Source organism: Panulirus ornatus, chromosome 28 (assembly GCF_036320965.1).
Source record: "Panulirus ornatus isolate Po-2019 chromosome 28, ASM3632096v1, whole genome shotgun sequence".
Taxonomy (NCBI): domain Eukaryota; kingdom Metazoa; phylum Arthropoda; class Malacostraca; order Decapoda; family Palinuridae; genus Panulirus; species Panulirus ornatus.
In genome coordinates, this window is record NC_092251.1 from 701,922 (window position 1) to 718,147 (window position 16,226).

Consider the following 16,226-nt stretch of genomic DNA (forward strand, 5'->3'; position numbering starts at 1 on the left):
CCCTATGATCCACTTCCGCTTCCATGGTTCCATCCGCTGCCAGATCCACTCCCAGATATCTAAAACACTTCACTTCCTCCAGTTTTTCTCCATTCAAACTCACCTCCCAATTGACTTGACCCTCAACCCTACTGTACCTAATAACCTTGCTCTTATTCACATTTACTATTAACTTTCTTCTTCCACACACTTTACCAAACTCAGTCACCAGCTTCTGCAGTTTCTCACATGAATCAGCCACCAGCGCTGTATCATCAGCGAACAACAACTGACTCACTTCCCAAGCTCTCTCATCCCCAACAGACTTCATACTTGCCCCTCTTTCCAAAACTCTTGCATTTACCTCCCTAACAACCCCATCCATAAACAAATTAAACAACCATGGAGACATCACACACCCCTGCCGCAAACCTACATTCACTGAGAACCAATCACTTTCCTCTCTTCCTACACGTACACATGCCTTACATCCTCGATAAAAACTTTTCACTGCTTCTAACAACTCTCCTCCCACACCATATATTCTTAATACCTTCCACAAAGCATCTCTATCAACTCTATCATATGCCTTCTCCAGATCCATAAATGCTACATACAAATCCATTTGCTTTTCTAAGTATTTCTCACATACATTCTTCAAAGCAAACACCTGATCCACACATCCTCTACCACTTCTGAAACCACACTGCTCTTCCCCAATCTGATGCTCTGTACATGACTTCACCCTCTCAATCAATACCCTCCCATATAATTTACCAGGAATACTCAACAAACTTATACCTCTGTAATTTGAGCACTCACTCTTATCCCCTTTGCCTTTGTACAATGGCACTATGCACGCATTCCGCCAATCCTCAGGCACCTCACCATGAGTCATACATACATTAAATAACCTTACCAACCAGTCAACAATACAATATGTATATTATTATATATTATATATTATACTTTGTCGCTGTCTCCCGTGTTAGCAAGGTAGCGCAAGGAAACAGACGAAAGAATGGCCCAACCCACCCACATACACACGTATATACATACACATCCACACGCACATATACATACATATACATCTCAACGTATACATATATATGCACACTCAGACATATATATATATACACATGTACATTATTCATACAGTCTGCCCTTATTCATTCCTGTCACCACCCCGCCACACAAGAAATGACAACCCCCTCCCCTTGCATATGCACAAGGTAGCGCTAGGAAAAGACGACAAAGGCCACATTCATTCACACTCAGTTTCTAGCTGTCATATATAATGCACCAAAACCAGAGCTCCCTTTCCACATCCAGGCCCCACAAAACTTTCCATGGTTTACCCCAGACGTTCCACATGCCCTGGTTCAATCCATTGACAGCACGTTGACTACGGTATACCACATCGTTCCAATTCACTCTATTCCTTGCATGCCTTTCATCCTCCTTCATGTTCAGGCCCTGATCACTCAAAATCTTTTTCACTCCATCTTTCCACCTCCAACTTGGTCTCCCACTTCTCCTCATTCCCTCTACCTCTGACACATATATCCTCTTTGTCAATCTTTCCTCACTCATTCTCTCCATGTAACCAAACCATTTCAAAACACCCTCTTCTGCTCTCTCAACCACACTCTTTTTATTACCACACATCTCTCTAACCCTTTCATTACTTACTCAATCAAACCACCTCACACCACATATTGTCTTCAAACAACTCATTTCCAGCACATCCACCCTCCTCCGCATACCTCTACCAATAGCCCACGCCTCACAACCATATAACATTGTTGGAACCACTATTCTTTCAAACATGCTCATTTTTGCTTTCCAAGATAACGTTCTCGACTTCCACACATTTTTTAATGCTCCCAGAACTTTCGCCCCATCCCCCACCCTATGATTCACTTGCGCTTCCATGGTTCCATCCGCTGCCAAATCCACTCCCAGATATCTAAAACACTTCACTTCCTCCAGTTTTTCTCCATTCAAACTTACCTCCCAATGGACTTGTCCCTCAACCCTACTGTACCTAACAACCTTGCTCTTATTCACATTTACTCTTAGCTTTCTTCTTTCACACACTTTACCAAACTCAGTCACCAGCTTCTGCAGTTTCTCACATGAATCAGCCACCAGCGCTGTATCATCAGCGAACAACAACTGACTCACTTCCCAAGCTCTCTCATCCACAACAGACAGCATACTTGCCCCTCTTTCCAAAACTCTTGCATTCACCTCCCTAACAACCTCATCCATAAACAAATTAAACAACCATGGAGACATCAAACACCCCTGCCGCAAACCAACATTAACTGAGAACCAATCACTTCCCTGTCTTCCTACATGTACACATGCCTTACATCCTCAATAAAAACTTTCACTGCTTCTAACAACTTGCCTCCCACACCATATATTCTTAGTACCTTCCACAGAGCATCTCTATCAACTCTATCATATGCCATTTCCAGATCCATAAATGCTACATACAAATCCATTTGCTTTTCTAAGTATTTCTCACATACATTCTTCAAAGCACACACCTGATCCACTCATCCTTTACCACTTCTGAATCAACACTGCTCTTCCCCAATCTGATGCTCTGTGCATGTCTTCACCCTCTCAATCAGTATCCTCCCATATAATTTCCCAGGAATACTCAACAAACTTATAACTCTGTGATTTGAGCACTCACTTTTAACCCTTTGCCTTTGTACAATGGCACTATGCAAGCATTCCGTAAATCCTCAAGCACCTCACCATGAGTCATACATATATTAAATAACCTTACCAATCAGTCAACAATACAGTCACCCCTTTTTTTAATAAATTCCACTGCAATACCATCTAAACCCGCTGCCTTGCCACCTTTCATCTTCCACAAAGCTTTTAATACTTTTTCTCTGTTTATCAAATCACTCTCCCTAACCCTCTCGAGAACTTTACACACCACCTCGACCAAAACACCCTATATCTGCCACTTTATCATCAAACACATTCAACAAACCTTCAAAATACTCATTCAATCTCCTTTTCACATCACCACTACTTGTTATCACCTCCCCATTTGCCCCCTTCCCTGATGTTCCCATTTGTTCCCTTGTCTTACGCACTTTATTTACCTCCTTCCAAAACATCTTTTTATTCTCCCTAAAATTTGATGATACTCTCTCACCCCAACTCTCATTTGCCCTCTTTTTCACCTCTCGCACCTTTCTCTTGACCTCTTGCCTCTTTCTTTTATACATCTCCTAGTCATTTGCACTATTTCCCTGCAAAAATCGTCCAAATGCCTCTCTCTTCTCTTTCACTAATAATCTTACTTCTTTATCCCACCACTCACTACCCTTTCTAATCTGCCCACCTCCCATGCTTCTCATGCCATAAGCATCTTTTGCGCAAGCCATCACTGCTTCCTTAAATACATCCCATTCCTCCCCCACTCCCCTTATGTCCTTTGTTCTCACCTTTTTCCATTCTGTATTCAGTCTCTCTTGGTACTTCCTCACGCAAGTCTCCTTCCCATGCTCACTTACTCTTTCACCCCAACATTCTTTCTTCTTTTCTGAAAACCCTACAAATCTTCACCTTCACCTCTACAAGATAATGATCAGACATCCCTCCAGTTGCACCTCTCAGCACATTAACATCCAAAAGTTCCTCTTTCGCGTGCCTATCAATTAACACGTAATCCAATAATGATCTCTAGCCATCCCTCCAACTTACATATGTATACTTATGTATATCTCTCTTTTGAAACCAGGTATTCCCAATCGCCAGTCCTTTTTCAGCACATAAATCTACAAGCTCTTCACCGTTTCCATTTACAACACTGAATACCCCATGTACACCAATTATTCCCTCAACTGCCGCATTACTCAGCTTTGCATTCAAATCACCCATCACTATAACCCGTTCTCGTGCATCAAAACTACTAACATACTCACTCAGCTGCTCCCAAAACACTTGCCTCTCATGATCTTTCTTCTCATGCCCGGGTGCATATGCACCAATAATCACCCATCTCTCTCCATCCACTTTCAGTTTTACCCATATCAATCTAGAGTTTACTTTCTAACACTCTATCACATACTCCCACCACTCCTGTTTTATGAGTAGTGCTACTTCTTATCTTGCTCTTGTCCTCTCACTAACTTCTGACTTTATTTCCCACACATTCCTCACGTGTTGTAGAAGGCAACTAAAGGGAACGGGAGTGGGGGGTCAGAAACCCTCCCCTCCTTGTATTTTAACTTTCTAAAAGGGGAAACAGAAGAAGGAGTCACGCAGGGAGTGCTCATCCTCCTCGAAGGCTCAGATTGGGGTGTCTAAATGTGTGTGGATGTAACCAAGACGAGAAAAAAGGAGAGATAGGTAGTATGTTTGAGGAAAGGAACCTGGATGTTTTGGCTCTGAGTGAAACGAAGCTCAAGGGTAAAGGGGAAGAGTGGTTTGGGAATGTCTTGGGAGTAAAGTCAGGGATTTGTGAGAGGACAAAAGTAAGAGAAGGAGTAGCACTACTCCTGAAACAGGAGTTGTGGGAGTATGTGATAGAGTGTAAGAAAGTAAATTCTAGATTGATATGGGTAAAACTGAAAGTTGATGGAGAGAGATGGGTGATTATCGGTGCATATGCACTTGGGCATGAGAAGAAAGATCATGAGAGGCAAGCGTTTTGGGAGCAGCTGAATGAGCGTATTAGTGGTTTTGATGCACAAAACCGGGTTATAGTGATGGGTGATTTGAATGCAAAGCTGAGTAATTTGGCAGTTGAGGGAATAATTGGCAAGGCAGCAGGTTTGGATGGTATTGCAGTGGAATTTATTAAAAAAGGGGGTGACTGTATTGTTGACTGGTTGGTAAGGTTATTTAATGTATGTATGACTCATGGTGAGGTGCCTGAGGATTGGCGGAATGCGTGCATAGTGCCATTGTACAAAGGCAAAGGGGATAAGAGTGAGTGCTCAAATTACAGAGGTATAAGTTTGTTGAGTATTCCTGGTAAATTATATGGGAGGGTATTGAGTGAGAGGGTGAAGGCATGTACAGAGCATCAGATTGGGGAAGAGCAGTGCGGTTTCAGAAGTGGTAGAGGATGTGTAGATCAGGTGTTTGCTTTGAAGAATGTATGTGAGAAATACTTAGAAAAGCAAATGGATTTGTATGTAGCATTTATGGATCTGGAGAAGGCATATGATAGAGTTGATAGAGATGCTCTGTGGAAGGTATTAAGAATATATGGTGTGGGAGGCAAGTTGTTAGAAGCAGTGAAAAGTTTTTATCGAGGATGTAAGGCATGTGTACGTGTAGGAAGAGAGGAAAGTGATTGGTTCTCAGTGAATGTAGGTTTGCGGCAGGGGTGTGTGATGTCTCCATGGTTGTTTAATTTGTTTATGGATGGGGTTGTTAGGGAGGTAAATGCAAGAGTTTTGGAAAGAGGGGCAAGTATGAAGTCTGTTGGGGATGAGAGAGCTTGGGAAGTGAGTCAGTTGTTGTTCGCTGATGATACAGCGCTGGTGGCTGATTCATGTGAGAAACTGCAGAAGCTGGTGACTGAATTTGGTAAAGTGTGTGGAAGAAGAAAGTTAAGAGTAAATGTGAATAAGAGCAAGGTTATTAGGTACAGTAGGGGTGAGGGTCAAGTCAATTGGGAGGTGAGTTTGAATGGAGAAAAACTGGAGGAAGTGAAGTGTTTTAGATATCTGGGAGTGGATCTGTCAGCGGATGGAACCATGGAAGCGGAAGTGGATCATAGGGTGGGGGAGGGGGCGAAAATTTTGGGAGCCTTGAAAAATGTGTGGAAGTCGAGAACATTATCTCGGAAAGCAAAAATGGGTATGTTTGAAGGAATAGTGGTTCCAACAATGTTGTATGGTTGCGAGGCGTGGGCTATGGATAGAGATGTGCGCAGGAGGATGGATGTGCTGGAAATGAGATGTTTGAGGAAAATGTGTGGTGTGAGGTGGTTTGATCGAGTAAGTAACGTAAGGGTAAGAGAGATGTGTGGAAATAAAAAGAGCGTGGTTGAGAGAGCAGAAGAGGGTGTTTTGAAATGGTTTGGGCACATGGAGAGAATGAGTGAGGAAAGATTGACCAAGAGGATATATGTGTCGGAGGTGGAGGGAACGAGGAGAAGAGGGAGACCAAATTGGAGGTGGAAAGATGGAGTGAAAAAGATTTTGTGTGATCGGGGCCTGAACATGCAGGAGGGTGAAAGGAGGGCAAGGAATAGAGTGAATTGGAGCGATGTGGTATACAGGGGTTGAAGTGCTGTCAGTGGATTGAATCAAGGCATGTGAAGCGTCTGGGGTAAACCATGGAAAGCTGTGTAGGTATGTATATTTGCGTGTGTGGACGTGTGTATGTACATGTGTATGGGGGGGGGGTTGGGCCATTTCTTTCGTCTGTTTCCTTGCGCTACCTCGCAAACGCGAGAGACAGCGACAAAGTATAAAAAAAAAAAAAAAAAAAAAAACATGGGGTGTTCAGTGTTGTAAATGGAAATGGTGAAGAGCTTGTAGATTTATGTGCTGACAAAGGACTGGTGATTGGGAATACCTGGTTTAAAAAGCGAGATATACATAAGTATACCTATGTAAGTAGGAGAGATGGCCAGAGAGCGTTATTGGATTACGTGTTAATTGATAGACGCGTGAAAAAGACTTTTGGATGTTAATGTGCTGAGAGGTGCAACTGGAGGGATGTCTGATCATTATCTTGTGGAGGCGAAGGTGAAGATTTGTGGGGGTTTTCAGAAAAGAAGAGAGAATGTTGGGGTGAAGAGAGTGGTGAGAGTAAGTGAGCTTGAGAAGGAAACTTGTGTGAGGAAGTACCAGGAGAGACTGAGTACAGAATGGAAAAAGGTGAGAACAAAGGAGGTTAGGGGAGTGGGGAAGGAATGGGATGTAATTAGGAAAGCAGTGATGGCTTGCGCAAAAGATGCTTGTGGCATGAGAAGCGTGGGGGGTGGGTTGATTAGAAAGGGTAGTGAGTGGTTGGATGAAGAAGTAAGATTATTAGTGAAAGAGAAGAGAGAGGCATTTGGATGACTTTTGTAGGGAAAAAATGCAAATGAGTGGGAGATGTATAAAAGAAAGAGGCAGGAGGTCAAGAGAAAGGTGCAAGAAGTGAAAAAGAGGGCAAATGAGAGTTGGGGTGAGAGAGTATCATTAAATTTTAGGGAGAATAAAAAGATGTTTTGGAAGGAGGTAAATAAAGTGCATAAGACAAGGGGCAAATGGGAACTTCAGTGAAGGGGGCTAATGGGGAGGTGATAACATGTAGTGGTGATCTGAGAAGGAGATGGAGTGAGAATTTTGAAGGTTTGTTGAATGTGTTTGATGATAGAATGGCAGATATAGGGTGTTTTGGTCGAGGTGGTGTGCAAAGTGAGAGGGTTAGGGAAAATGATTTGGTAAACAGAGAAGAGGTAGTAAAAACTTTGCGGAAGATGAAAGCCGGCAAGGCAGCAGGTTTGGATGGTATTGCAGTGGAATTTATTAAAAAAGGGGGTGACTGTATTGTTGACTGGTTGGTAAGGTTATTTAATGTATGTATGACTCATGGTGAGGTGCCTGAGGATTGGCAGAATGCTTGCATAGTGCCATTGTACAAAGGCAAAGGGGATAAGAGTGAGTGCTCAAATTACAGAGGTATAAGTTTGTTGAGTATTCCTGGTAAACCATATGGGAGGGTATTGCTTGAGAGGGTGAAGGCATGTATAGAGCATCAGATTGGGGAAGAGCAGTGTGGTTTCAGAAGTGGTAGAGGATGTGTGGATCAGGTGTTTGCTTTGAAGAATGTATGTAAGAAATACTTAGAAAAGCAAATGGATTTGTATGTAGCATTTATGGATCTGGAGAAGGCGTATGATCGAGTTGATAGAGATGCTCTGTGGAAGGTATTAAGAATATATGGTGTGGGAGGCAAGTTGTTAGAAGCAGTGAAAAGTTTTTATCGAGGATGTAAGGCATGTGTACGTGTAGGAAGAGAGGAAAGTGATTGGTTCTCAGTGAATGTAGGTTTGCAGCAGGGGTGTGTGATGTCTCTATGGTTGTTTAATTTGTTTATGGATGGGGTTGTTAGGGAGGTGAATGCAAGAGTTTTGGAAAGAGGGGCAGGTATGCAGTCTGTTGTGGATGAGAGAGCTTGGGAAGTGAGTCAGTTGTTGTACGCTGATGACACAGCGCTGGTGGCTGATTCATGTGAGAAACTGCAGAAGCTGGTGACTGAGTTTGGTAAAGTGTGTGGAAGAAGAAAGTTAAGAGTAAATGTGAATAAGAGCAAGGTTATTAGGTACAGTAGGGTTGAGGGTCAAGTCAACTGGGAGGTAAGTTTGAATGGAGAAAAACTGGAGGAAGTAAAGTGTTTTAGATATCTGGGGGTGGATCTGGCAGTGGATGGAAACATGGAAGCGGAAGTGAATCATAGGGTGGGGGAGGGGGCGAAAATTCTGGGAGCCTTGAAGAATGTTTGGAAGTCGAGAACATTATCTCAGGAAGCAAAAATGGGTATGTTTGAAGGAATAGTGGTTCCAACAATATTGTATGACTGCGAGGCGTGGACTATGGATAGAGTTGTGCGCAGGAGGGTGAATATGCTGAAAATGAGATGTTTGAGGGCAATATGTGGTGTGAGGTGGTTCGATCAAGTAAGTAATGTAAGGGTAAGAGAGATGTGTGGAAATAAAAGGAGTGTGGTTGAGAGAGCAGAAGAGGGTGTTTTGAAATGGTTTGGTCACATGGAGAGAATGAGTGAGGAAAGATTGACAAAAAGGATATATGTGTCATAGGTAGAGAGAACGAGGAGAAGTGGGAGACCAAATTGGAGGTGGAAAGATGGAGTGAAAAAGATTTTGTGATCGGGGCCTGAACATGCAGGAGGGTGAAAGGTGTGCAAGGAATAGAGTGAATTGGAACGATGTGGTATACCAGGGTTGACATGCTGTCAGTGGATTGAACCAGGGCATGTGAAGCGTCTGGGGTAAACCATGGAAAGCTGTGTAGGTATGTATATTTGCGTGTGTGGACGTATGTATATACATATGTATGGGGGTGGGTTGGGCCATTTCTTTCGTCTGTTTCCTTGCGCTACCTCGCAAACGCGGGAGACAGCGACAAAAAAAAAAAAAAAAAAATATATATATATATATATATAAATATTTTCCCTGGGGATAGGGGAGAAAGAATACTTCCCACGTATTCCCTGCGTGTCGTAGAAGGCGACTAAAAGGGGAGGGAGCGGGGGGCTGGAAATCCTCCCTTCTCGTTTTTTTTTTTATTTTCCAAAAGAAGGAACAGAGAATTGGGCCAGGTGAGGGTATTCCCTCAAAGGCCCAGTCCTCTGTTCTTAACGCTACCTCGCTAATGCGGGAAATGGCGAATAGTTTGAAAGAAAAGAAAGAATATATATATATATATATATATATATATATATATATATATATATATATATATATATATATATATATATATATATATATATATATCAGAGGTGGAGGGAACAAGGAGAAGCAGGAGACCAAATGGAGGTGAAGGATGGAGCAAAAAAGATTTTGAGCAATCAGGCCCTAAACATGTAGGAGGGTGAAAGGAATGCACAGAATAGAGTGAATTGGAATGATGTAGTATACTGTGTTTGGCATGCTGTCAATGGACTGAACCAGAGCACATGAAATGTCTGGGTAATAAACCATGAAGAGGTCTGTGGGGCCCAAATGTGGAGAGGGAGCTGTGGCTCCGGTGCATCACACATGACAGCTAGAGAATGAGTGTGAGCAGATGTGGCCTTTCTTCATCTGTTTCCTGGCACTTACTCGCTGATGCAGAGGGTGGCAATGCCATTTCTTGTGGGGCGGAGAGGCGCCAGGAGTAGATGAAGGTATGCAAGTATATGTATATTTGTATATGTATTTGCTGATAACCACAAAGAAAATGACTAGGGTGTTAAGTTGCCCATGCTGTCTCAGAAGATGAAAAAAAATTTCGTACCCATTTCTTGCAAAAAGTAGAACTTAGCTCTCACATTTTCTTTTCAACACACAATCTGACTCAGTGGACCTGTTCCACCAAGGTTCAGCTGTAAACAGCAATCCCCTCCTATTACCGTACATAATGCACTATCCATAAATTCACTAAAACCAGTGAAGCCTTAAGAGTGCTCCCACACACTTCAAACCATTCACTAAGTAGCTCTACTTATGTTATTGAAGTTCTTAAATGCATATAAGGGTTAAAAATATTTTATAGAAATTGAAAAAGCTGAAAACATATTCAAGGGAGAATGTTAATCGTTCTGGGTGACAAGTGGATGATGAAAAATAAATTAGAAAAATGAGTGACTGGTAGTTATGGGGTCTCAAGAAAACAATAATGGAAGGATATGATCATCAGTGGGTATTGCTAAGATACATTTCTAACCCTTTTTTAAAGATGGCCAGGGAAAATAAGACAGCCCTCAGAGATGAAAGAATTTGAAACATCAAAGAAAGTGTTATGAACCATTTCAACATCCACAGCCATTTAAACCCAGTGCATCATGAACAACACTCTTGGAGCAATGCTAGGTATTTAAATCTTACTGCGCTAACATCATTTTATTCATATCAAAAGGGGTTTCAAGACTACTTAATGCTGAAATCACATATTATTGAATGAGTGGTAAGTACTTGTTTCTCCTGAAATAAACGTCGGTTAACCCCTTAACACTTCCATTCCTATAACCATTCTACCTTTAAAAATCAGGTCCACAAATATCTGAAGAGTTCTAATTTATCTTTTCCATATTATTTTGCTCGCTCTTTTTTCTTTCATCTTAAATGGCACAAAGGCATGTTATTGCCCATGCCATGCTGGAAACATTGAAATAAAAAATATATGAAAAATCTAGTCTACCTAAACTAGAAATGAGTACTCAGATAATACCAGCTATCTAAGCTTCATTTTGTCACTAAAAGTTACAATCCATACTTACAAAGGCTCTCCAGTATCAATGTATGCATTAACAGTTTCAATGGATAAGTCAGCAAATTTAACTGTTGTGGTTTCACTAAAGGTAATCTCTTGCCATGAAGAATCTTTCTGTACCATTACACACACTCCAGTTAATACCTCATGACTTCTGCCACTAAACCTGTAGATGAGCAAGAAATTCGAAGACATTGCACAGAATCAAATGGGAGTTAATATGGTAAATCCATGAATAACAGCACCACAAACTTTGCAGAATAAACTACATGTTCCCCTAACAAAATAAAAACTCCAAACTGTACTGTTAACCACACAGTCATTTTAAATTACAAAACTAAGAGCAGAAACTCAGAGCAAAATATAGTACACCAAACTACTATAAGAAATACCTATGAAGTAAATGTCCTTACATGAAGCATCATCTACCTCTTCCACCTGATTCATCATATCACATACCAGATAAATCTATCATTACAGTCTGAGTAGATGATTAAAAAAAATCATGTGGGCTTAGAGAAAATGAAATATAGGTGTTGTTTTCTAGTGACAGAGCTATGGGCATCTCAAATATGTATAAGATTTTTCTTGTTCTTTTTAATGGTTATGGAAACCTAACAACATGGTTCACCCTAAAGACAGCATGTCACCCAATGTAAATAACAATGCTCTAATTCTCTCTATCCCATGCATGCATGTGCAGGCACCTGTCACTTAAAACATCTTTAACTCCATCCATCCACCTCCTCCTCAGTTCCCCTTTCTCCTTATTCCCTCCATCTCCAATATGTATACCCTTTTAGTCAGCCTCTCTTCACTCATCCTCTCCATATGTCCAAACCCTTTCAGCACACCCTCTTCAGTTCTCTCACACATACTCCTCTTACTACTATTCCTCTCATTTACAGTACCATTTCTCATTCAATTAACCTTCTCACAATACATACTCTCCTCAAAGTTTTCTTTTCCAACACATTAACCCTCTTCCATACCTTTTTATCTATGGACCATGCCTCACATCTATACAACACTGTTAGGACTACTATACCATCAAATATAACCACCTTTGCCCTCACAGACAATACAGACAAAGTTATATATATTACTATCATACATAATCCCAGGACCCCATTTATGGGGCCCCTGCAGCTTCAAAGCTGCACTACAATCATCAGGGAAAAGATGAATTCCCTTGAAGTAGAAGTTCTTCCTAGAGACTGCATTCCTTTTCATACATCGATAAAGCCTCATCACAGATGACTTTTTACTCACAGACTAACCACATACAGCTGGAATATAGTAATGCACCTATATATATATATATATATATTTTTTTACTATTACTCTTAATCACTGTTTCCCGTTTCAGCAAGGTAGCAACAGGAAACAAAAAAGAATGGTCCATTCACTCAAACACACATACATATATACATAAATGCCCATAAATTCACATATACATATCAACATATTCATACACATAAACAGACATATACATATATATACACATGTACATATTCATACTTGCTTGCCTTCATCCATTCTTGGCGCTACCCTGTCCACAGGAAACAGCATCGTTACCCCCTGCTTCAGCAAGGCAGCACCAGGAAAACAGACAAAAAGACCACATTCGTTCACACTCAGTCTTTAGCTGTCATGTGTAATGCACAGAAATCACAGCTCCCTATCCATATCCAGGACCCCACAGACCTTTCCATAGTTTACCCTAGATGCTTCACATGCCCTGGTTCAGGAAAATAACTACATCATCCAAATCATAGTGACTAATATCTAAAGGAGCATTATGTCTGAAAACCAATAAGGCATTATGAGATAGCTCTCATGAACAACTGTAGTACATCATGTACACACACCAACAAAGAATTAACAAATATAACAAGGATATGATTGATTATATTATTAACCTTGTTCATAAATGTTATCCCATATGTCCATTTCTATTTTCTTAAACTGGCATCAAAATCTTACTTACTTATTCAGCATGTGAAAAGCATCTTCATGATCTTTAGGTTTTCCATATACTTTTCCTTCAAGACCAATGCAAGTGTCAGCTCCAATGACAAAGTCTGGTTGTGCATCTGAGCACCCAAGTCTTTTTACTACCTTTAACAAAAAACCACATGATAATTTGTGGACTGACGACAAAGAAAGTCATGATAAAGTACAAGATTAATTTTTTGAGGTAATGATATTTACAAAAAACAAAAGTAGTGTTAAGATCATACATGTGCCCTATCATCTCTGAGTTTGTGACCTGTCCAGCTGCTCAATTACATCAAACCACAGATATGCAAGATATTTACACAACTGACTAGAAACAAGTTGAAAACAAATACAGGGACCTTTTGATTTATTTGTACTTGATTTATGTCATTTTAAGAATATTGAGCAAGGGCTAATTTCACCTTTTTTTTAATTTATGCAGGTTTAAGTTTGGAATAATGCTATCATCATGGGGCTGGCATCAAAAATGCTTCCAAGAGGTAAAAGTTTGGATTTTTGAAAAAGAAAATAAAAAACAAACAAAGATCAGAGCTAGCTCAAAGGTGCAGTCCCTCAGGACTCATGGAGGCAAGCCATCTGGGCAATAAACCTTGCCCAATTGAAGCTGGAAAAGTATTCAGAAGACTGTATGTACGGAAAATATAGAACATAAGTTCAATGGCAGGAGATGGGAGAAGACAACTAGATACAGGATCATCTAAAGTAGAATTACATAACAATAAGGCATCAAAAATGGTGGGTCTGTCATTTGGAGAGCTATCTAAAGACTGATCAGGTCATGAGAGGAAAAAGGTTAAAAGAGAGAAGTTATTGGAGATGCTTTTGGTTAAGAACTAGAGACATTTATGTGAAGAACTCAAATAAGTACACTGTTTTATGAAGGTATGCCTGACTTTACACAGAACAGCTCTGTATTGCTCTGTATTAATTCCAAGCTGAAATGAAAGCAGACTGGCATTCTGAGGAATTTTCACAAGCATCAAAACAGGAGCAGTTCAACATGAATAAGGAGCAGAAAGATCTGTTAGAAGAATGGACACAGGTCTCCATACCAGGTAAGATAACCTCCACAATACAGTCAGCGGAGATAGAGGCATCCTCATCAGCAAAGCAGTACCTGACCCAAAGAGTTAGGAAAGAAGTTGCATGGTAATTACCAGTGACTCTCCTTAAGTACCACAGCTGACATTTAGTAGAGGGACCGGGTGTGATAAGGTCCAAACTAGATGTTACAGAAATAAGATGACAGTCAGAGGACACTTATGGCCCCTTAAATAGTTTACCTACCTACAGCAGGAAGGGCCAGATGTAAAAAGAGGACAGGTGTGAAGGAGGGATAGGTATCTAAATTTTGTTCCAAAACAGCTGAAGAGGGAAAAAGAAAGGGGCTGAATATCACCAAATCATCTTAGGGAGGCCCTAGCCAATCCTTGTGGTGTATGTTGAAATCCCATGCATGGAGGATTTTAACACATGAATGTGAGGATAGCAATGCTTCATGACAGGAATTCAAATACTGTCACACAGTCACAAAGCTGTACATAGCTGGAGTAACTGGGGGGAGGTGGGATATAAAAAACATAAAAGCAAAGTGACTGAGAGTAGCAAATTCTGAGCCAGACTGCTTCAAAGTGGGGAGACTTGAGATCCATGAGGCTAGCAAAAGGTGCTTTTGTCCTTGGAGCAGAATCAATTGTAAAGATCTATCTATAGATCTAAACAGCAGAATAGAAGCAGCCTTGGGCAGTTGAGTGGGAAAGAGAAGATCAGGGAAAAAAGTAGTATAGTATTCTACAGAGAAGAGGATGGATTAGGATGTTGCAGAAATGAACAGAAAAAGGGAGAGTAGTATCAGAAGAAATGAGTTGAATCCCAGTCACTTGATAACATTCAAGGGGTCACTGAATACCTTTCAGCCCTCTTCAATAATGAAACATATTTATTTACTTTATAACTGGCTTCTGAATTCAAACTATCTGAATGTTATGAATGCTAGTCTTAAGTTATGTAATCTTTGTCTGTCTGTCACAAAAACTAGAGAAAAAATAGTCAGAAGTCAAAGTATCTGAATGCTAGTCTTGAGTTTTGTGACCTAGTATGTCTGTCACAAAAACTAACAAAAAATTAATTAAAGTTCCCCATTCAATTAACTAAAGCCAAACTCCCCCCCTCCCCCCACAATAAAAGAAATCTGTGTCCTAGTAGGAACACTGCAAAAGAAAGTATGAAAATGTCAAAATGTGTGACTCATACTCCTCATATGCATTACATGTAATGTATGCTTAGTTGCACATTGCTTTAAAAAATCCATTCCAAAATCAATAAATATTAAATGCTCATGACAAGATCACAGGTAACATAAATATTTAACATAAGCTGAAACACCTAGACCCATGATGTAAAAGTAACATTCAGAGATTCAAAAGAGTGCTGTGATATAATTCACATGTCACTATGAAAAACAATCATCTGATTAATGGCCAAGATGATGATCACCTCAGGTTAAGATTAACACACTTTTGTGCTTTATTATTCCATGGTAAACTACCTATTCTGACCCCATGTTCACAGATGAGACCCATCTCCTTATACATACACTGCAGTCCTGTTGGTTGGTGTCACACTTGCCCCATTTTGACAAAATTAGAAAAATATTAAGCTTTCAGAGTACTTTTCCTATAAATGCCACATGGAATTCATTGAATTCTTCCTGTTCTGTAAGAAAGCTACATAAAACAGGAACTTCTATCTTTTCACATTTCAGTAATGCTGTTTCTCACAATATATGCTGAGACTTTCATTTCACTTGTGTACTATCAATAAACAGCTTATAAAATATATCTGACACTGTATTAGGTTAAGATATAAAAACTGAAAAACTTTATGCATAAAAAAATTCCAACTTCAAATACAAGCAGTGGATCTTTGCATATAGATGAATAAGTGTATTATTTTGTACATACTTAACTGCCTCTCATACCTTGTAAGACGAAGCATCAGGAACAGATGAACTATGGCCTCACTTGCATCCATTCAATCTTTACCCATCATGTACAATGTACCAAAATCAGAGCACACCATCAACCCAACTCCTCCATGGTTTAACTAAACTGTTTTAAGTTGTCTGGTTCAGCCCACTGAAGGCACATCAACCTTATATACATATCAATCTAACTTGTTCTATCCAAAGTATGGTTCTTGCCCTTCTGAATGCTCAGGCCCATAAACCAAAAATGCCTCCTTCAT

The 16,226-nt window shown here is 40.3% G+C and overlaps 1 protein-coding gene across 2 annotated transcripts in view; it reads right to left on the reverse strand.

Annotated features, from left to right (window-relative positions):
• Window positions 1–16,226, reverse strand: part of LOC139757753 (probable bifunctional dTTP/UTP pyrophosphatase/methyltransferase protein) — a 30,982-nt gene that overhangs the window by 2,358 nt on the left and 12,398 nt on the right. For both annotated transcript variants that reach the window (XM_071678519.1, XM_071678520.1), the window contains exons 3-4: window positions 12,949–13,079; window positions 10,966–11,124 (exon numbers count right to left, since the gene is read on the reverse strand). In XM_071678519.1, coding sequence (XP_071534620.1) covers window positions 10,966–11,124; window positions 12,949–13,079 — 290 coding nt within the window. The remainder of the gene's footprint in view (window positions 1–10,965; window positions 11,125–12,948; window positions 13,080–16,226) is intronic.